Source organism: Lampetra planeri, chromosome 31, assembly GCF_965212315.1.
Source record: "Lampetra planeri chromosome 31, kcLamPlan1.2.h2, whole genome shotgun sequence".
In the NCBI taxonomy this organism is placed as follows: Eukaryota; Metazoa; Chordata; class Hyperoartia; order Petromyzontiformes; family Petromyzontidae; genus Lampetra; species Lampetra planeri.
In genome coordinates this window covers 6,931,195-6,954,767 of record NC_136137.1, presented here as the reverse complement: position 1 = coordinate 6,954,767, position 23,573 = coordinate 6,931,195, and the positions used below count along the sequence as shown (strand labels likewise).

The 23,573-nt window shown below is 43.9% G+C and overlaps 1 protein-coding gene across 8 annotated transcripts in view; it reads right to left on the bottom strand.

The window, feature by feature from the left end:
• UBR3 (ubiquitin protein ligase E3 component n-recognin 3) overlaps window positions 1–23,573 on the bottom strand; it is a 150,255-nt gene that overhangs the window by 103,993 nt on the left and 22,689 nt on the right. For 5 of the 8 annotated variants that reach the window (XM_078609154.1, XM_078609150.1, XM_078609151.1 and 2 more), the window contains exons 12-20: window positions 23,209–23,295; window positions 22,682–22,747; window positions 22,145–22,234; window positions 16,278–16,406; window positions 14,338–14,390; window positions 12,783–12,928; window positions 9,276–9,372; window positions 8,400–8,542; window positions 2,458–2,554 (exon numbers count right to left, since the gene is read on the bottom strand). In XM_078609154.1, coding sequence (XP_078465280.1) covers window positions 2,458–2,554; window positions 8,400–8,542; window positions 9,276–9,372; window positions 12,783–12,928; window positions 14,338–14,390; window positions 16,278–16,406; window positions 22,145–22,234; window positions 22,682–22,747; window positions 23,209–23,295 — 908 coding nt within the window. The remainder of the gene's footprint in view (window positions 1–2,457; window positions 2,555–8,399; window positions 8,543–9,275; window positions 9,373–12,782; window positions 12,929–14,337; window positions 14,391–16,277; window positions 16,407–22,144; window positions 22,235–22,681; window positions 22,748–23,208; window positions 23,296–23,573) is intronic. The other 3 variants (XM_078609156.1, XM_078609157.1, XM_078609155.1) reach the window with 3 other exon arrangements.

Here is a 23,573-nt window from a genome sequence, read left to right as displayed (position 1 = left end):
AGTGACACTGAGGCCCCAAGAGGCACACAGACCTCAGTGGTAGCACGTTCATCGCTTGTTGCAGAGGTACACGGTTCGAATCAAGCAGCCTCCCACATTATTATTTTTAAATAATAATGTGGCTTGAACTCGGTGTGTCTCGATTGAGCTGACTCAAGGCGTCTGGCATAAGCATTATGAACCCTACTCTACTGCTTCTCAGTTACACACGTGCCCGCAAATGCACTATCTTGCACATTCGCACATGAAAACGCTCACAAAATACACAGATGCTTTTACGGATGCTCACTCACACATACAAACACACCAGCCTGGTGCACAGACGTGAAAATGAAACTCATAATTATTATCCTTAATGATTTCATTCGTTCCGTAACACGCACACTAATGAATTAATTTTATATTAATATTTACACAGTGGCATATTTTGCGCTAATTGTGGTTTTGTTTGTAAAAGTATGCATGCTATTTGCAAAAATGCGCAATTGTGTTGTCATTGCAGAATTTGGGGCAATAAAACAGGAGGAAATTAGATTTCAACATTCAGGCAATACTATTACAGCAGCTTGCGCGATAACATTACCCGCCTAATAATTACGTTCATGCATTTTTTCAACTAATTATAACACAATAGTACTATTGGTGTTTGGGCACAGAAAGAAGCAGTTTTAATCTGAACCCTCTGCAGGCAGCGAAGCCAAATGTTATCACGTTGTGGAATGACACCAGAGGTTATTGAAACAAAAGCCAGGGGTCCCCCAAAACTTCCTGACATTGCGTGCAACAATAAAAGAATATCCATCGCCACAAAACGCCTAGGGTGGGGTCATGCGGCCGGTTCGCTCGTGCTGGTTGGCTTTGGAATTTTGAATTGAAAAAATCTTATTCTTAGGTTTTTTCGGTAAAGTCACGTAGGTAAAGAATTAAAATTAATAAAAGTAAAATAAAAATGAAATAAAAATCACGACGTTTCGGAGGCAACACAAGCTTCCGTCTTCTACCTGAAGACGTTTCGGAGGCAACACAAGCTTCCGTCTTCTACCTGAAGACGGAAGCTTGTGTTGCCTCCAAAACGTCGTGATTTTTTTTTCATTTTTATTTTACTTCCACCTGAAGACGGAAGCTTGTGTTGCCTCCAAAACGTCGTGATTTTTTTTTCATTTTTATTTTACTTTTATCACGACGTTTCGGAGGCAACACAAGCTTCCGTCTCCCACCTGAAGACGGAAGCTTGTTTTGCCTCCGAAACGTCGTGATTTTTTTTATTTCATTTTTATTTTACTTTTATTAATTTTAATTCTTTACCTACGTGACTTTACCGAAAAAATCTAAGAATATGAATCCTTGCAGTCACGAAAGCTTCAAATCTAGAATTGAAAAAATTTGCGGAAGCCTCCCAGGAGTCCTGTACTCATAGCTGGCTCTGCTGCAAGGGGGCGGGTGTCCTTACGTTATGTTGATAAGTTACAAAGTAGCTGCGTCTCCCATTGACCCGTACTTGACCTGCGATGGAGCAACACGCACCACAGTTGTGCCGCCCCTGTAATCAGCCTATGCCCAACATCCCTCAAGAGTTTGTCTTACACCACCCGCTAAATATCACCACATTCCGCACAATAAGCACCCCATGCTGGGCTGAAATAAAATTATAAAGCAAACATCATGCTGAGGTTGTGTTTTTTTTGTATGCAGTCATTGACCAGGATAAGACCGTCAAAATCACGAGACATGAGAACCCCATTTAGTTTCGGGTGGGTGGGAGCGAGCCAACGGAGGGAATTTGCGTGAGAGGATAACCACCGTGGAAGCAGGAGCCATGTGATCAGCTTGTGCGTCGGAGTTGGACAGACTGTTCAATCGCAGGACCGTAAGAGATGCACGACGAAATTGAGGACTTCATCCAGCAGTGTATTGAGCATGGCTGATGATAATAATGATGAGGGCCAAGCAATTGAAAGCAATATCTCAACAGGGATGAATCATGGCCATTATTAACTCCTTAGTGATACCCAGACCCATGGCTTGAAAACCAGGATGTAAACGGGGCTCACTCATTTTGGTGGCTGTGACATGGCTATTATGAGCCCAACACAGACTCGGGGCTTGAACCCAGGATCCTGGCTGTGCCAACCCAAATCCCATCAATTGTTTAAAAGGTAGGTAGTAGGCCCAGGTATTCAACCCTAGAATGTCAGAGGCACTGGCTGAGCGTCTCTGGCATGGCTATTATGAGCCCCGCTGAGAAGACGCTAGAGAACTCGCGCATTACCATCTCGCTACAATCCACCAAAACCCATCGTCCGCAATGTCACCAAGTGTTCACTTGCATCACACAGCGTATAACAGTGTCACGTGTAACTACCGCTGAGCTTCCAAGAATAGCGCATGTCACAACTGTGTACAACAGCGCCCGTTATGTTCAAGCGTTCTCCGTTATGTTCCTGTGGGTGCACGTACAAGGCGGTGTATCGATCCATCGCCGACTGGACGTCCCTCCGGTAGACGGTGCGCAGGATGACCATCACCGCGTCGAACTCCTTGTCCCAGACCTCGGCTGAGAGACAACGATAGGGGTCAGAAGTAGGTCATACGGATGCACAAGCTGCCCACAATCCCCCCAATCAATTCAGATATTCACCCATCGACATGTATATGCACCAACCTATTAACCACTCTAACACACCTACACATCGTACGAATGTACCTACCGCAATCTACCTATCTACTAATCCACCAACATATCTACTTACTTATTGACCTATCTACATACCCACCTATCTAGTTCCTTACCTATTTACCTACTTAGCCATACACCTGTACACTTAACCGGTTACCTCCCTATCAACCTACCAACACACCTACCTACAAATAGAATTACCAACATACCCACATACTTACCCTCTTTACCTTGCAACCTCGCCTTCCACATATCTACCGACCGACAAATACGTGACATTCACCCATCCAAGCACTCTCCAGGATCAACCCTACTTAGTTTCTGTGATCTGGTGAGACCGGGAGCATTATGGGTGATTTTGTCACCGGTGTGAATATTAATCATAATTATTCAAATTATTTGCCCAAGAAAGCTTCATCCAGTCTTAAGACTCTTCTCAGAAGGGTTCCTGGTTTGGCATGATTGGTCAATACCATTCATAAGTGTTTGTCATGTGCATGAAAACTGGAGAACCCGGAGAAAACCCACGCATAACAGGAGTATGACACCAAAAGGGCCACACAGATGGATTCACAAATACACTGGCTACACTGCCATTATCCTGCCCAACTTGCAGTGCAAATCTTTGCAAGTTTTCTAAGTCTCGAAGAGGCTGAAAGGGGTATTAGACAGAGAAAAAGAAAATGTGCTATGACAGAGACAAAAACGAAAACAATTAGAGACAGACTAAAACAGAGACACAGATACTGTTTGAACGCACGATTACAGAGCAGAAGACAAGCACGGACATACACAGAGACAAATGTGAAATGACACACGCTCCACGCCCGATGGGCTTCTGCTCCTCAATGCCGACATGTTCACATAGCACCTGGCACTCGCTCAATGTCATACCGACCAAGGACAGACGCCCAGGACCGGTTCAGAAAATCGGCATGTTAGCCGTGGGAGATATTGAACTCAGGTCATCGGGCTTATAAATCACCGGGTTCATCGTGGCCAGTCTCACCACTACACTACCGCTCTCTACGATACAATAAAGACAAAAACGTCCTCCCCGATATAGCCTTCAACAGACTCTTGGGGCAAGTGCTATTAGCGAGCACTTATGAAGGCCGGCACAGCACACAAGGTGGTGAGTGGCCAGCACCACATCCAGCAGCCTTTGTCTCTCCAGTGGCTATGTTACCACACCAGATTCTCATTTGAGGCTCAGTCGACCTAGGGCAGGTCCGGGACTGGTTCAGATAATCGTCATTGGTGTTGGTCGTAAGCAGGAATCGAACTCGGGTCACCGGGTTCGTAGCGCAGCGCGCTAACCACTACACTACTGCTACCCACATCCACTATACACACACGCTCACGCACGCACACACACACACAGTGCACCTCAATTATAGCGAAAATTGCATGCAATTTGAGGTCTGGCGTCAGTGCCAATGCATTCGTGGATGATTACGGCCATCACGTGTGGGGGGGTTCGTCGGAGCACATTAAGCTTGCCAACTCGACCACCAACCCGCAACCACCCCTTAAGAACCGTGCATGCCCGCTCGCTGTCTTGCTCACACAATGCCCCCTTAATGTGCAGCAATCAGCGGTGCCGGTGTGCAAAAAAAATAATTTTGAGTGCGCATTTCGTAAACCAATTTTCACAAACAGACTCGGGCTCCCAATTGCAAAGTCCATTCACGAGCAACGTAAAGTGCCTTAGTAATCATCGCCCTTTCAGCCCTGTAATTTGCAGAGATGGTCGTGATGTGACGTCATTTAGAGACAATTAATAGCCCAAGTGTCTCCCCGCTCAAATGAGAAGTGGCACGACGAGCATTTGTATTGGTGGCCCCTAGTCGGCGGTGGGAATTCCACGTTCTTATGGCGGGTAGGGTCAGCCTCTCCAAAAGGTGGTTATTGTTGGCTTCCTACAATAATATATGCTTCTTCTTGGTTCTTTCGGTACAGTCACGTAGAATGGAAATAATAAAATAATAAAACATAATAAAATAATGCTCCTGACGTTTCGGCCACAACGCCACCTGAGGACGGCTACTTGTTGTGGCCGAAACGTCATGAGCATTATTTTATTATGTTTTATTTTTATTATTTTATTATTTCCATTCTACGTGACTTTACCGAAAGAACCAAGAAGATGAATCCCTGCAGTCACGAAAGCTTTAAATCGAAATTTAATAGTATGCTTCTTGCGCAGCACATTGACACCATCAGGCCGAATGTGCTGCATACACATATCTATACAAAGATTCACAGCGTAACCTACATAGAATATTTAGTGAACAACTCGCAATGCCAGCATGGGCACACAGGTAGGTCGTTTTGACCAGCACCATGCCTGGATGCCTTTGTCTCCCCAGGGCTGAGTCAACCAGAGAGGGCGTGGCAAAGATGGTAAGTTTACTGCGCTACGAACCAAATGTGTGACCTGAGTTCGATTGCCTGATATGGCTATCTACAGTGGCAAGTGAAATCTGAACTGGATCTGCCCCCCTCACCTCCACCTCCCCTGGCATTTTATAATCCCATACAAATCAGCATGGTAAAGTATGGCCAAACATAGTGCCATTAGTGACACAGCACCCTGATCCAGTGGTAGATTGACAAAGATCTGTACATTACGATGTATTTTTACAAACGGGAGAAAGTACAGCGTCATTTCCAAGACCACTTGCTGCCTGTGTTGTACACCATGGTTAGGTATTGAACTCAGGTGAACTTGGATTTTATCAGTGTGTGCCACACTACATCACCTATTCTTCACCCAATACGCCCACCCCAAACACTCGCATCGGCAACACAATTAAAAACAACAAAATTACATGCTCTGGCTGCAGAAAGCAATCAACATATATTTCCAAGTTGTCTCGACATTGCAATTTCAATCACAAAAAATGACTCAGACCTGCGACACAAATGATAAATACAGACTGTGGGTGCGAGCGGCTCGGTCACTTCTCATTGTGAAGAAACTGGCGTGTTGTCTTTTTGGTCTAATCGCTACACGTTATTATAATTATTATCATTGGGGGGGGGGGGGTCGTTGCTACGAGGGTGACCTGCTCCAGGGCTCGATCGTTCCAGCGTCGGTGCACTCACGAGAGTAATGGCTATTGGCGTTCACAGTGAGTCACGGAATTTCTTATGACGGCTGTTCCGTATTTTACAGCCCCCCCTCCACTCCACTCCCCCAAGCACGCAACTTTCACTTTATTATTGTGTCACCAATTTATCTGACAAATGCATTCGGTGATGACAATGCTGCTGCTGTTTGCCAGTGGCACACAAGCAACAATTAACCAAAAAATGCAACACATTAATCAAACAACACCGTAGCCTTCAAAAGGAAATGTTTGCAATGGGATATGTTTCGGGCAGTGGTGCTTTCTGCAGGCCACAAACTCTTCTATGAATTAGAGCCATTGCCCAAAATGTGTCAAGGTTCTTGGTTTATTTGACGTGGCTCAAATATTGAGATGGCTTGGTGGTACGGAGGGCTCGAAATGATTGCATCGATGCACTTGGGCATCAACGTTGTCATCCTGCGTTTCAATCCTAAACCTGCGAGCATCATCATGGCCCTCTCAATAACTGTGAAGTATTATTGGAAATTCATTTATTACAAACTGTTTAGTAAGCCCGCACCAATGAACTCTGGGGTTTGAGTATCGGGAATTTGCCTCTCATGGTTTCTAAATAGTAGTAGAGGCGTAATGATTCCATCTTTGCTGCCATGAAGGAGTTCACTAAGAAACTACCGCCATGTCTATATGGTATGGTGCATTTTCAACTGCATTCTAGTAACTCATTGCTACACATTAAAGATCCAACAAAATAACCACCTGGCTTCTCCTTATTTCAAAGACAATGGGGACCCAGCGGTGCCCAATACATGGATCGCGATCCATGGGTGGATTGCAAAAAAAAAAAGAGTTGTGCATCTCAGGACAAATACTAACATAAGCACACAACAATTTAGATTACGGCTGATGGGAAATAAAAATCCTGCCCTGACAATTCATACATACAAAATAATAACTTCGACCAATATATGGCGAGAGCATTGGGTCTGCCGTATATAACAGGATTAAATCCAGGTAATTGTTGGTCGTAGTTTTCCGGTGGAATCGCGGGGCCCGTTGAGATCCACCAAGATGAATCACGGTGCTTGGTGTATTGACCACCACTGGCTATGTGTTAGATCAACACATGGGCAGTGGGGCTTCCTCCTCTGTGATTGGGGAACAAAGGAATCACTCAATTATGAGTGCAGGTGAAGTGCAATCCATTGCTCACGTCACATCATATTGCACAGCATGAGTCTATGCGTGAGTCTGCGAGTCAATGGGTCCTGTGTTAATCTGTAGGGTCTCTATGCGAGTCTATGAGAGTCTAATCGCGACTGGTTGATAATAAATCCTTCACTCACATCACCCAATCATTGCCCAACACACGCTTGTGCACGGGGTACAAATGGAATCCATCTGGTGACCCCAGATGCCATGGAATGGCTTCTCCAAACTCAACACGGTTATAAATTCAGGCCATTGCTTTTCAAATGCAACACGAATGAGGGCAATTACTACATAGCGTCTGAGTCCCATCTGCCCTTACCCATGCCCACCTCACCATGCGTGTACATCCCTTATTACATCTCGTCTAAGCGGTCTTCTGCTGGTTTCATTTAGTCTTCAAGGATTTTACTCACAAATCACCACCAAGTAATGTATTACTAGATTTGAAGTTTTCGTGACTGCAAGGATCCACACTCTTGGTTCTTTCGGTAAAGTCACGTAGGTAAATAAAATAATAAATACAAATAAAAGATTAAAAAGAAATAAAATTAAATCACGACGTTTCGATTGCAACACAAGCAATCATCATCAGGTGTGAACACCCAAGCAAAGAAAATGTATTAAACGTTGTGATTTAATTTTATTTTTTATCATTTATTTTATTTTTATTTATTATTTTCTTTACCTACGTGACTTTACCGAAAGAACCAAGAGTATGAATGTATTACTACTCTGTGCCCAACCGAGTCCCGTCTTCCCCTATTCATGCTGATGTTCAGTCTCTTCCTAATGGAAAGTCACTCATCTGTGTGTGTGTGTACATCTCATAAGAATACGACTGCGTAGGTTGTCACGCTTGCACTGTGTAGCTCCCCGGTGCACTTTCAGGTTGCACCGCGTGTTGTTCGGAACGATGTCCGACATTTCCCTGCACATGCTGGGAGCTTTCTGCAGTTCTCAGCATGTTGAGGAACTGAGGTTCAAATCATGATCCCAAGAAGGTCCCGGCATGTGCAGCAAAACCGTGCCAAATAGCACACGGCACGACCCAAAATCACATCGGAGAGCTATCACTTTCGATATTACATCTCACACACACGCACTTATCTTCTTATATCCATCCCATGTACGCTTTGCTCCCCAAAGAGCGCAGTTACTCACATCTGTGTGTGCATCTCTTACTTATTTTACAGGTAACCTGCACCTTTCTTCTGATATCTATCCCCATACATTAACTCTCCGCACACAGTGGACAGTCGCTCACACGTATGTTGAACTTCTTTCAGACCGTACATAACCAACAGTGCTCATCTGTGCACGCGTGTATACATCTTATTATTTCCCTTATCCACATATCTCCCCGTGGAAATTCACGCGCAGCCATTCTCCTCCGCACACACCGCACAGGCACTCACGTGTGGGCGTGTACATCCCCTGCTGCATGGTGCCACCCGGCTCGAGCACGGGAGCCTTGAAGGTGGCCACGGATGCCAGCATCGACTCAAAGTAGATGCTGCCAAGCGAGAGGCCACTCTTGGGGTTGGGGTTTTCTGGGATGTGCCACGACGGTCAAGGAAACTCCAACCAACTATTAACTAACTCAGTTTAACACGCAGTAGTAGGCTTTAGCGACCAATATTATCCATAATAAAGGTTTTTTTGGGGTTAGATCATGTAAATATACAAGCGTCATTTAACCCCACCCACCACCCAATACACTGGCAATTAGTAAGATTTGTCACGTAAACAAAACATGCCAATTAGTAATTACTACAACATACCGGTGTGTTGGGAGAGTAAATCCACAACAGCTATTTTTTGTTATTTTACCAGGTTAAGGTCCCATTGAGCTATGTAGCTCTTTTTTCAAAAGCGACCTGGCTATCACAGATGAAAGCGCAAAGAAGTGGCTCATCATGTGGATATTTATAGCAGCCAAATACTGCACTCGAAACTAATGTTGATTTTAAACTCGACGGTGATGCCACCTGGACTCGTAGCGTCGTGCGCTAACTGTACTGTACTGCCATTACCTTGGACTGTAAGCAATTGATTCCAACATGCAGAATTGGAAGCAGGTATCGTGCGCGCAAAAAATCTACTTTAATCGACGAGTCAAATCAGTCACATGCCGAACAATTTTACACACACACACGCGCAGTACAAGGCAGCAGAAAGGCATGACAACACAAGTTTAGTAGAGCCTCCTGCCCGTTTACTCAGAGCCTTAGTGCAGCACTGACACGGCCGTTCCACACCTCTCGTCTCCCCGCAGCGGCTGAAAGGATATGAGGTCGAGCAGGTTGCTGTGGGTCTTGTCACTCATGCAAAGTTGTGCCACCATCTCAGCCCGCAGAGCTTCCTCGTCAGACATCCCTGCCGAACACACTGCACGCCATCAACCACAAAAGTAACAATGCTCACTCAGGAAGTAACGTCGTCCAAGTGCGTCTTCGCTCATACTCAATACTGTGCTCATCTTCTAACTTAAATGTGTAGCCCTTTGTCAATACACGAATAGATCAAGGGCTTACGTCACGCCGTGTCAGTCATTTGGGCTTGGATGATCATACTTCACCACGCTGGCCAGTGCAGTTTGGTCAAGGTAGGGCCCAGGATGGGTTCAGACGTCACTCGCCACTGATGAGAGCCGTGGCCATTAATTGAACTCAGGTCGCCAGGTTCAGGGCACTGCTCAGCTTCAGTGGTGGCTCTTAATACGGGGGACCAGGCAATGAAAGAAATCACCCAGAATGCACCTGATCTAATCAGATCTAGGAAGCTAAGCAGTGTAGTGCCTGGTTGGCGCTTGGGTATGCAACCATCATAAAGTATACACTCGAACAACAAGCCTCGAAAATTAAGTATATCATACTTATGCGGAAATTTCCCAGCCAAAAAAATAAATTGACTCAAGAGTAAAAATTGTATAAATTGACCAGAATTTGACATAACGACCTTCTCACTGTGAAACGAGCACTCCAACTACTGCAGTGCAAGCTACCACTATAGTACAGGCCTCAGCAAGGGAAGGAGGAATTTTGATTTGTGAACCAGAGCTGTCACTGAAGATGAGCACTGCTCATTGCTCGTTTGAATAGAGACGCTTGAAATGTTTGGAGCTATTTGAATTTTTTAAGAAATCAATAAAAATCACAAATGACCAATTTATTAGACAAATGAATTGCTGTGTTAGATAGAGAAAACTCCCTGCAGGGGAAACTGACAAAAAAAAACCTAAAAATTATGACATGGATAAGTTGAACAAAACCCAAATCACGCGCACAATTAATTCATTAAAATTTATGACAAAAGCGCTCCGCGCACAGGGTGTGTGAAATGCAGAAAATTTGAAATAAAAAAATTCTGCTGGATGACATACGAGCCCGTCAGAGCACGTACGTGCGACGTTTTTATTCGTTTGGTTAAGTTATGAGCTGACAGCCGGCAGCAGACGGGAATTTTATTTTTATTATTCAAATTTTCGAGCAATTCCATTTTTCACCGGCGCGAAAAAATAAAAGAATTTTGCTTGTATCGAAATCGATCTTGAAATTGACAGCTCTGAGCGTTCGGGGACAGATTGACGTACGTTTGGAAATAAATCACATTCCAACATCCCGGCAATTTTTTTTATAAACATCCTTCCGTTGCAAAGACAAAAAAAGACTAAAAGTAAATTGAGACCCTACCCCATAAGAAGGAGCACTCATTCTTTTCATCGACCAACACCCCCACCTCACGCTGACGCTATTAACTTTACAAAGTAATTAATAAAAATGACGGAAAATTACAGCTGCAACCAAAATGGGAGCGTAATGGGCCAATTTATTGGGGAGATAATGAATGATACTCAAAGCTAATAAATCACCATAACGACCGGCTTCAGATGTTCTCACACACTGTCCCCTGCCTGCAAGACACTTTCCAATGCCCTTTTTAGTGTCTCTCAACGGGATATACGACTACCATCAGCGCTGTTTTCAGACGCGACTATATCTATACTTCTGAGCCCCTTAACTATAAGCCCTGCCAATATTAATGTGAAACCGAACGACAGCTAATGGCTAGTTAGTTGCGCCTCCCAGAAAATAAAATCGTTAGCAGTGATGGATTTTTCGGGGGAAAAAATCCTTTTAAAAACTCTCTCTGCACAAAAGTGAGACAGAAGCTGGTGGTTAAGAAGCACATGATTGCACACTGTGGCTGTAATCATTGAAGACAAACATCTATAGTCACTACAATAGGCCTCCTCTCGCCTCCAATAGTCATTGCTCCTTCCTATTCTCGAGAGTACGGTTCACCGCATGGTCAGTCATCCGATATGTTTGTAAATGTCAACCCTTTGAGCTGGGTTAAGCCTAATTAAGTGAGAAAACAAGTACAGTAAAACCTTGGATTGCGAGTAACTTGGTCTGCGAGTGTTTTGCAAGACGAGCAAAATTTTTAAATAAATATTAATTTTATAAACGAGCGAGGTCTTGCAATACGAGTAGTACGTATACGCTTTGTCTGCCGAGCGTCACGTGATCACAACTGATATCCGAGTGCTTTGATATACGAGTGCTTTGGATTACAAACATGTTTCCGGAACGAATTATGCTCGCAATCCAAGGTTTTACTGTATATTAAAAAATGTTTGTTTTGTGTGCCTCGTTTCATCAAGAGTACGGTGCTGCCCAGACTCAAACCCAGGAAGCCTGGTGGTGTTAACGAGACATGAGTATGATCTCAATGAGCCACCAAGGCAGGTCAATACTTGTTTCATGTTTGTCATCATTATCGACTTTAAAAATAGAACGTAAATACATGCAGAAGTAACATACATCTAGGAGGTCAACGGAGTTCTTCATCCTTCTGGGGTCAACACAATTATTACGACTGTGAGATCAGTAAATGGTGGTCTTCTGAAGAATAGACTGGCCTTGGCTATAAGATGGTGGATTTCCCCTCAAATCCTGTCTTAGGAGCAACGTTGTAAATGAGCACCTTTCAAAACTTGTTTGAACTTTGAATGATGAATGGTCTAGGACAGGGTTTCTCAACACCAATCCCCGTGACGCACCACAGTATTTGTTTTTATCTCCGTAAAAATACAAATTCAGTGGTTACAGGCTACACATGCCTGATCATTCTAAAATGCCATTTTACATGACAAACTGATCTGGTGGCGGAGTTGTTAGCATACTGTGCAACGAGCCCTGCAGCCCGAGTTCGATTCCCGCTCACGGCCAACACTCATGATGACTATCTGAACTGGTTCTGGGCTTTTCCAAAGTCGACAAGTATCACTAGGGAGACAAAAGCAGCCGGCGTGGTGCTGACCACCCAACTCCTCGTGTGCCGCGCCGGCCTTCATCGGTGCTCACTAACAGCACTTTCCCCAACAGTCCGTTAAGGCCATACGGGGGGATCTTTGTCTTTGTTTGTCATACCAAACATACAGAGAGCTCATGAAAATTAACACCGACATCTCGTGTGAGTACGTGAGCCTCGAGTGATGGGAGAGATTGCCGATTCAAATTAAGATCGATATCACACGTGTGAGAATGGGCGTGAGCATCCCCCCAGTTGACGTAGAGCGTGCTGATAAGAAGCACTTTCTACATCACGTGAGGCTAGCGTTTAGCAGCAGTGCGGCACATGCAGCGAGTCATGACGTCATTCGTATCTGAATGCAGACTGGTAAAACATGGGAAGGTGGACCGTGCTGGGTACTGCGAGGACTGGAGTTTGAGAAACCCTGACCTACAGCCATTTGGCGCGACACCACCAAATACGCATGCGTGCAGACTGACCATTACTGATACCTAGATGCGTCCGTACGCCCAAGAGCAGCACCAGGAAGGTGAGGGCACCCTCCAGCATGGAGCGCTCATGCTCAGGCTCCAGAGCCATGTTCTGGTGCTTCGAAGCAATCGTCAGCATGTCCACCACCTTGAACCTGCAGGGTACAAGGAAGAGATAAACATGAAAAGGAGTGGCATGATGGTTTGTGTAGCCTAATCGATTTGGCCAGATCATTACTTGACTCAAAAACCTGCACAGGTCCATGACCGACACTGAGTAGACCATCGATGAGAAAGTCCACCACCATGAATCTACCTTTGACTAGAGAGGACACGGAGTACACCAACCATTAGCAAGTCCACTATCTTGGAGATAGAGGAGATAATGACTTGCTATGTACTTAAGAAAAACCGTGAATATTTTGCTATTCAGCGTAGGCAGCAAGACACGTTAATAATAGGATTCAACCGAGTGAGGAGACCATGTTCCAGAAATGAAAGGCAGAATGAAGACACGCAACTCCTGAGAACAACGAACGTTGTCGCAGCGGTAAGCAGAAAAAACAAGATATGGGAGTGACGATGAGAAATAATGTGTGCTAATAACCATGACAGCAGCTGTAGCAGAGACACAAGGAGAAGACAGATCAACCACAAGAGTGGCTATACTTACGACTGTCACAGAGGTAGTCAGAGTTGCTGAGGTAAGGAGATTAATCATATAGAAACGGGAAGTTAGAAAGAGACTGATCAACTACCAGAGTGGCTGTACTAAGCAGCAGTAGCAGAGATGCCAAGAAGACATATCAATGACGAAAGAGTGGCTGTGGTAATGATGATGAGAATACCAGTAGCAGAGCAACAAGGAGGCAACTGAAGACTGGTCAAAGTGAGCATCAATCAAAAGGCCATCCTTACAATGAATTCTATAATTAAAATCCTTTGCTGGATGAAAGCCTCCACACACCATGTCAGTCATTTGGGTTGCATAACTATATATTCTTAGGTTTTTTCGGTAAAGTCACGTAGGTAAAAACATAAAAAAGTAAAATAAAATAAAAATAAATATTGATGAAAGGTGTGCGGCCCTTGCCCCACCACCTTCTCCAACCATTATATAAACGGAGTGGTGGCTCCTGCGGTCTCTCATTTACTTGACACAGCTGTCGTGGCTGTGACGGTACCACCTGAAGACGGAAGCTTGTGTTGCCCACGAAACGTCGTGATTTTTATTTTATTTTACTTTTTTATGTTTTTACCTACGTGACTTTACCGAAAAAACCTAAGAATATGAATCATTGCAGTCACGAAAGCTTCAAATCTAGAATTGCATAACTATACTTTACCACACTGGTGAGTACCGGTTGACAAAGGAGCTAGGCCCAGGCGCGGTTCAGAGTTCACTCTCCATTGATTTTAGCCATTACCCATGAATCAAACTCAAGTTGACGGGTTCACAGCGCAATGCGCTAACCACTGTACCACCACTCCCCCCCTCCCCATTGAATAAAGGAGAGTGGTCTGCTAATTGAATCAAATAATTCACTGTGGTTCTTGTACCCACCTCTCAAAGAGCGAGGATATGAAGAAGTCAGGGTCAAGCTTGCAGGCGCACACCTACAGGCGGCAGGAGACACACGGAGCCGACATTAACCCTCTCCACTGAACGCATTCTCATCCAACTAATAATGCAGTGAATGAGGTTTAAGCTGAGATAAGCTACACATGACCGATTCCATACAATCAGTTACAATCAGGATGCTACCGTAAAAAAACAAGGCATTTAATCGCAACACACAAATGCAGCAGTGTAATGTACAGCTTGTGTCAATCTGACGCTGAATGCAGGCCTCCTGACGCCCCAGTCGATCATGGCAGTTATTTGACCATACTTCACCATTTCTTGATTTAAAGCTTTCTTGACTGCAGGGATTCATATTATTGGTTTTCGGTAAAGTCACGTAGAAGGGAAACAACAAAACAATATAAACATAAAAAAAAAAATTAATTTTTTTTAGAAACAAAACAATAGAAACATAAAAAAATTGTAAATTTTTTAGAAACAAAACAATAGAAACATAAAAAAATGTATAAAACAATTTTATTGTTTTATGTTTATATTGTTCTGTTGTTTCCCTTCTACGTGACTTTACCGAAAAAACCAATAATATACTTCACCATGTTGATCAATGAAGGTTGGCAAAGGCGGAGAAGCGGAGTACACTTCATTAGAGAGATGACCGGTTGGTTTGACAAAGGTCAACGTTTCTCCCTTGCTGAGAGCAAGCAAAAGGGGTTATGCTTATTGTTGATCGTGGTCCTGACCCAGTGGTAGATATTCTGCATTACCATGGCAGGAGTCAGTCACTCCATAGAGCTTTGAAATTAAGCAAATTATTTATTTGGAGATGTTGCATCAAGCTACATGCCATGAAGAAGGGCAAATGCCTGGAAGGTCACCTCTTTTATATTTTCCTTTAAAGGGGACATTGTCATTTGACGAGTGTGTTGAGTGTTGTTGTTTTGTAGGAGCTTTGAGCCAACATGGCTGAGAATATGTATTTGCATGCAGGCTTTAGTTATATGCGATTAACCTATGTCATAATGTGTCGTGAGATTGATTGTCTCGGCGTGGTTACCAATGAGTGCACGCACACAAAAAACACCCTGAATAACAATAAACTTTCTTTTAACTTAATCGGACTCATGCAAAAGCTGATGGTTAAGATGTATAATTATATCAGATGATTGACATGTGACGGACCACCCTTTACACAGCGTAAATGAGCAACATCTGGTGAATGGAAGACATGGGCTATTGAAGAAGTCACTGAGAAAGTTTGTATTTGTAGCAGGTGCCATGTGTGTCATGGGCAATTTACCTGCATCTGGTGATTATGCGTGTGTTATCAGCAATTACCCGCAGCAGGTAAAACATGGATATAATTAGAAATTACTTTGCAGCTGGTAAGATGTTTTCTACTGTCAGAAATTACTTGCAGCAGGATAGATGTATGTTGTAGCAATCGCCAGCAGCAGGTTAATTGCGTGGTATTATCCATCACCTGAAGCAGGTGAGAAGTGTAAATATCGGATGAACAATGCTCACAACAATGAGCAGGGCGCTGGGTGACTAAAACGCAGCAAGTTGGCACAGTGGGAAGCAAAGGTGGTGCATCCGCGGGTCATCGCAGTCAGTCAACCCACTGCACCCGAGTCTGTCCCGTCATCTCCTGCCAGCGAGCCTTTGTGATGCTTCATGGCCTCAAGTCGCACCTGGTCTGCCACAACCGCCACGGTGACGTCACAGCCACTTTGTGGCGAATGGCGGTGATTGTTGTTCTGTGAGCAATTAACCTGCAATGTTCTTTGAGTCTTTGGGTAAAGTCACGCAGATAAAAAAAAAAGACCGAAAGACCCAAAGAATATGAATTCCTGCAGTCACGGAAGCTTTAAGTCAAGATTTAACCTGCAATGGGCAAGATGTGTGTCATTAGCAATTACCTGCAGCAGGTAGATGTCAGGGTCAATCATGGAGTTGCAGAAGTGGGATTGCACATAGGTCATAGCCTGCCCTTTGATCTGCAGGCCGTTCCGCACCCACATGTTGCTGTGCACCTCCGACAGACAAGCCTAGGTAGGGCACACAAAAGACAAAGATCACCCGTGTAGCCTTTAACAAACTGTTGGGGTAAGTGCATTTAGACAGCACATATATAGAACTGATATAGTGCACGAGGGGGTGGTATAGGAAGCATTACGCTCAGCAACCGTTGTCTTAGCAGTGCTGATGTTTACATAAGGCTCCATGTAATCATTTAAGGTTGAGGTTACTTACAGGAGGCATCAGGAATAGATTCGTATCACTTGCCAGTGAATTTAGCCATGGATGTGAATCGAAATGAGGTCACCAGATTCGTAGCGCAGTGTGCTTACCACTATGCCACTGCTCCCCCATAACGTGCGATCATGCACATGTGCACATAGATGCCTCAACAAATCCACGTTATTGCATTAACACACGCAAAATAATACACGCAGACTCGTGCACTCGCTCTCTGTCTCATAGAAATGCACAACCCAAACTCTATAAACATCCATTAATTGAAAGAGCTCATAGCTCAGTGGGCTGTACCTGGTAAAGCAAAAAATAGCTTAGTTTGACTGTATTTGTATATTTTCAGTGATTTGTTTACCTTTGTTATATTTTGCACGGGTATTGTGTTTTTTGTATTGTTTGTTGTTATAATGGTCTCACCCACCCCCTACCGGACATCTGTGAAAAAGAGCTTTACAGCTCATCTGATTCCTCCAGTAGAAATACATATTTTGATGATTAGGAAAAAATATTCCGAATTGGCTGAACACATCGTGATATATAGAGGGCCACCGAGCTTGGGCAAACTGTTGCTCGTGGCTCTCCGCCTGGCTGCCCTTCCCTCGTCTGTGGTTTTTATCCTCGTGCCTGAATCATTCTCTCTCGGCGGGCGCGAGCGGATACTATGCGGCACGTTACAAACTAACATTGCCCTCGTCAAAATGCGTAAGCACATGCGGTGTCCGTACCCACGTGTATGTGTGTGTGTGTATGCATGCGTGTGTGCAATGGGCAATAGAGATAGGACAACAGCGGCTTATTAATTACAATAAAAATTAAAATAGTGAATGCGCAAGTCGGCACATTATAAATGCAACGAATAATGTGAGTCAGGTCAGCACACAGCTAACAGTGGGAAATATCAGTAGGTCAGCACATTGTAATTATGAACACACAAAGCGAGCAAGACAACATCGGTGCTGCTTTGATAAGTTCAACTGTAAAATGTATCCTTTCATAGGGCAATGAGAACATTGGGAGTGGAAGGTTTGTGATAACTGTGCCAGTTTTGACATTGAATAAAAAATAAATTGTACAAGTACTTTTTTGTATGAATACAAAAGTGAATATAAAATAAATTATGCATGGCCTTTAAATTCAGGACTTAAAGAGGACCTGGTGAAGGTGTCTGCCCCTATGACAGCCAACATGAGGAATTCCACTTCGGATAATTATCAAATCTGCGGACTCAACCTTACACCAATTGCATCAACATTGAGAGGTATTTATGGGACCTTTTTGCCAGCATTCCAAATGATGAATAAAAATGGTGTTAACCTTTCTTGGAATAAAACAGGCGTTAAGATGTTCAAACGCCAAATAGATACCTTTTGAAAGGCATCAAGTTCCCATTAACCACACATACTTGGGGCTAAACATGCGAACCAACATGCTTTGATAATACACCCACCTCTACAACTCAGGGTTCCAATCCTAACACCGTCAAATAATAAATATATTTTATATATATCATTGTTGGCAAGCACAGGCCCAAAGTCCCAAAATGCCAAGTGGCCAGGAACAAAACGCACGAAAAAGGTTGTACTTGATAAGAGTTAACACGTTTCTTGTTACTTTTGAGCTTGGGTGATAAGAAGTTGGAAAAAGAGACAATGGGGGGTGGAATTCCCAAGTCAAGACGCGGGAAGGAAGAAGCAGAAGGGGAAGTGTAGTGACCCGCAGTGTGGTGGCTGAATACCGTGCGGATGAGATGAAATGGTTAGTCTGGTTGGTAATTATATAATTACAGATTGCATTTCAACGTAAGGTGTAATTCATATTTTTGTATACTCGTAAAAAGGCCCAGTTCAAAGCTTGTGTATCTATTGGAGCAGTGCTCCAATAGATACACAAAACCCATCAGACACACTCCCCGCCCAAGGCTAAAACTCAGAGCCCATCATTGCTGGGCGCGATGTTCCAATACAAATCATAATTGACAACTATCCAGATCTCTGTAATTCTGGCTCAATGCTGCAATATTGACATCGGTATGTTGAGGAAGCATCCCACCTTGGAGCTCAAACCCCGAGCATTAGTAGAGCTAGCTCGATGTTCCGATAGTAACACCGATTTGTGAGAGACACCCAGATCCAGTCCAGGGCTCCAACTCATGGTTTCAGCAGTGCAGGCTAAATGTTTCAAAATAAATACCAATTCGTGACAAATCCCCAGCATCAGGGATCAAACTCGGGACTCAGTAGCGCTGGCCGAGTGCTGCATCATACGCATAATCACTCAGAGCTATCCAGTCACATCAGTTATAGAAATATAAAAGGGAAATTTGTGATTATGTGTGTCTGTTCAAAATGTTTAGCGTACTTCCCGACATGCAACAAACTTGAAATTTGCCATGTGGGTACTTTCCAGACTGTACACAATGCAGAAATTATAAAAATACACTTCTGTATTTTTGGGGGGGGTGCAATAATGCATATATTTTTCATGGCAAGTGAGCTGTGACGTCACATCTGTCATGTGAGCCGTGTGCGGAAGCGTAACGGAGTGTGCCTGCTGATCGCGGGTAAAGTAGAATACAAATGTGTTGCAGGTCTAAGGCGTTCTTCGCGCAGCATTGGTTTATTATTTGAGTCGTTCACTGCCGTACGCACCCTGAAAGTTGTGTGTGTCTGCAGCAAGCGCGTGTATGTGTACCTATGGACGCGCGCGCGTTTGTGTGTGGGGGGAGCGGTAGTGTAGTGGTTAGCGCGCTGCGCTACGAACCCGGCGACCCGAGTTCGATTCCCGCTCACGGCCAACACCGGTGACGATTATTTGAACCGGTCCTGGGCCTCCCCTAGGTCGACTCAGCCTCAAACGAGTAACTGGTGTGGTGTGTGAACATTACCACTGGGGAGACAAAAGCGGTCGGGAGTGGTGCTGGCCACCCACCCCCTCGTGTACCGTTCCGGCCTTCATAGGTGCTCGCTAACAGCACTTGCCCCTCTATAGTCTTTTAAGGCTATATGGGAGATCTTTGTCTTTGAAGCGGTAGTGCAGTGGTTAGCGCGCCGCGCTACGAGCCCGGCGACCCGAGTTCGATTCCCGCTCACGGCCACCACCAATGACGATTATTTGAACCGGTCCTGGACCTCCCCTAGGTCGACTCAGCCTCAAACGAGTAACTGGTGTGTGAACATCGCCACTGGGGAGACAAAGGCGGCCGGGCATGGTGAATCCAAGTCCCGGGCGAAGCCGGGTAGGAAAGCTAGTACATTTATAAATGTAAAACATTGCAGTGATTCAAATCACGATGTGGCTGCAATTTTGATTTAATAAGTTCAGATGTGTCAGCGTATATAGGACTGTATGTCATACGAAATGCTTCCAACAACTTCCATGCCAGTGGCTGTAATAGCTAAATACATCAACTTAACACTTGGACTTAATATGATAAATTACCCAAGCACCAAATGCACTTTGTCAAGTTCAACTTTATAAAACTTTCAAAAGAGCACACTGCAAATGTTAGCCTCTCCTTGCATTCTCTGTAACATTTTGCGTTAATAAATTTGCACGGAGGTGGCCAGGTGGTTCAGGAAGCTCATAATGGCAAAAAAAAACTTTAGAGCCATTTGTCAATCGGCTACTGGATGAATACCGCCTCCACGCACCGTGTCGGTCACAGGGGTTGTTTGACTATACTTTATGACAGTGGTCACTGCGGGTTGATGGACGGTGGGGAGCACAGATGTGGGACCATAGAAGTACAGCACAACCACGAGATTGCTGCACTACCTTTAGGTGCCCACAGCGTAGCCACAATCATGATGGCAACCCGCTTCTGTGCAGACCCAACCCTACATAGCCTCTGAGATCTAACAAGATCAGGAGATCCCAAGTGATTTGGCCAAAGGTCTCCGTCGCTTGACTGTGGTTGCTCGCACCTCCGAGTCGTTTCTCTATAGTTGAGTGAGAAAATATTGTGCCGTGTGATATAAGTTGAATTGTTTAATATTAATAATGATTATATTTACTAAAAAAAAATATTGATGACAACGTTCATTATGTTTTCACAATTAGTTACGTAATTTTTTTCAATGTCCTTTGCAAATGTCTAATTTGCCAGTAAACGTACGGTGCGAAAGGAGTTCAAACATATCTACATACAATATGTGGGTAGTGAAATGTGATCGTTACTAGGTGCACCTTAAAAATGTGAAAATTTTGACCACTGGCTAGGGCTGCCAACCGAGATGAGCATGGTCCTCCATGCTCATTTGAGCATGGAGACAATGAGGTTTCGTTTTTAATTTGACTTATTAATCCCGGATTTATATTACAACAGATACTGTCACCTAAACAGACTACCATAAGGTTAAATCAAAAGGACTAAACACAAATGCATGGCAAAATGACACTGGGCAAAAATGTATTTTGCAATTTATTTTGCAAAAGCTTCAGTAAAAAAATATCTCCAAAGTAAGTTATTGCTCAATTCAGTAATTGTATGAGCAATGTGTATACCATGAGTCACTATTAACACAGGAATATTAGCACCATAAATATAAATGGTGTGAGTATTGTCGTGCATTGTGGGGTTCCATCACCACCTAGTGGTTGCAGCAAACATTAACCACATGCCACTTTATAGAGAGGTGGCTGGATGGTTCAGGGTGGTGGGTTCATTGTGGCCATGTTGGAGAACTGAAATCAAATATGTCAATCATGAGAATGACTCATCATAACAGAATAATTGCGTAGGCTCGAAAAATCATGAGCTTCAAACAACGCACAGAAACGTGTAAGCGGATGGGATGAAAGATTATATTGAAACTGGGAAAAAAACTGAGCAACTGTTTTTCCAACAAGTTTGGAAAGTGGTTTTAAAATTAAGGAAAGCTATTCATGGGGAAAAACAACTTTCTTGTCAATCACAAGAGGTGGCCTATATCTTACCAACCAGTGAACACATGGCTAGAACTATAAATAGGAGGTTCAATACTCGGTTCTGTGCCAACACCTCAAAAGTGCTTTGATTGAATTCTTTAAGAGTATAAACTCGTTTCTCAAATGTAGAAGGTTTGCTATTAAACCTAGCCAAGACTCCCATTCCCAAAGCCTCGTCTCCGAGAGATGTCTTAAGACAATGACCGTACAAACTCATTCACCTGTGGTTAAGTGTCAACACACTTAGGACTCGACTTACTGGAAAGCTAAGCCTCAACACAACTTATCCTGAAACCAGATCTCCATGAGCCAAATTAATTCTGAAATACATTCCCACGTGCTGAAGGCATCTATAAATACATCTAGTCTTCAATAAATGATACTGATCCCAATACACTTCAAGGAACCATTTGAATGAGTGTTACAACACTCGCATGGGCTGACAAATAAAACAATGCAAATGCCTATCGAAGTGTTTCACTTCTATCCTGGAGTTCTGTTGTTACTTTGCACGGTTCTATCGATGTGACCCCACGCAGTGAATGGTTGGGAATCTGGGTTAATGTGGAACGTGACAATTAACCTTTGATTTACAGGATCTCACCTGTATCTGCAGGGGGTGAACCATCATCTTCATGAGCAGCTCAGAATCTGGAAGAAGGGAATCCAGATCCATATCTTGGGAGCGCACAGCCTAGTGAAACATACACATGGGCACACAGATGCAGGCAAATGCACATTCACATACGCAGTCAAGCATATGTGGACAAACAAGCACGCATGCACAAAAGCAGTCGCACACACGTATGCAAAAGCATGCACACTCCCAATTAATGTACTAGCACACTTACACACACAATCTTAGCCACACATGTGTGTCACATGACCTCACAAATACACAAAACCACACACGAACATAGGCAAACATGTGTAGGCACACATATGCACGGTTGTGCACAAACAAGCACGCATGTGGATGAGCGCACAAACATGGGCACAAAGCATTCACCCAAAACACTGAGACCACCCCATCAGTACATTATGATTGGCATCTTTTGACAAAGGCTACACCGTCTGACTACAGATGAGAGGTGCCAGCTACAGTTGTAGGCGTTGTGCATATCTGTATATATGTACGTACCTGGCTCAGGAACATGGCATAGTAGCGGTGGAGGGGCAGGTGAAACGTGAGTTGGTTTGGTGCCGGCTGCAAAAAAAAGATTGGCAAATCCGTGACTCGACAATTCCCGGGCGTGTTCTCTCTTTGGCTGACATTCTGACAACACTCTTGTCAATCAGTCACCATCCCTTCTAATGACGAGTTCTCAATTAACGTATGAACATCATTCAAGTTTTAAGTTCATTTCGTTTAACCAGGTGAGAACTTGAGAGACCAGGATGAGTCTCATTTGCAAGAGTGACCTGGGGCAGCGAAATGACAAAACCAAAGCAAGTAAAATAAAGTACAGCGATGAGTGAAATAGACACCAGCACAAAGACAAAAACACAACTTAGTTTTTTATAATTGTCCTAACAGTTATCAAAATCCACATCAAACAAAGAGCTAGTCTAAAAAAAATTATAGAAAACCCCCTGATAATTATCTAAGAATCAAATGTTAATTCAAATTATAATAATATTTCAAACTAACCCAACGTGTGTCAGTACCTCGTCAACAAAGTTTATGGCATCAAACCAGTCCTGCAAATGCTCCAGGCAGAAGCGAATGACCGTCCGTGTGTATTCCGCCGATTCCTGCGCGCACACATGGTACAGAAGCAATTTTATTCTATGTACTCGATGCCAACACTGATAGCTTTTGATAAAAATATTATGTTATAGTCATTTGTTTTTGATAAACCGCCCCTTTAGGCCAGGGCGTCTCAGGGTGCTTTACACGTGAGAAGCAACCTGCATTGCATCTCATCTCTAGCATAAGATAGGTCACCCCCAGCGGCAGTTGTCCCTGTGCGGCGAGCGAGCATCATTCTGCCGGATGGGGGCAAGATTGCGATGTGTAATCGCAAATGAAT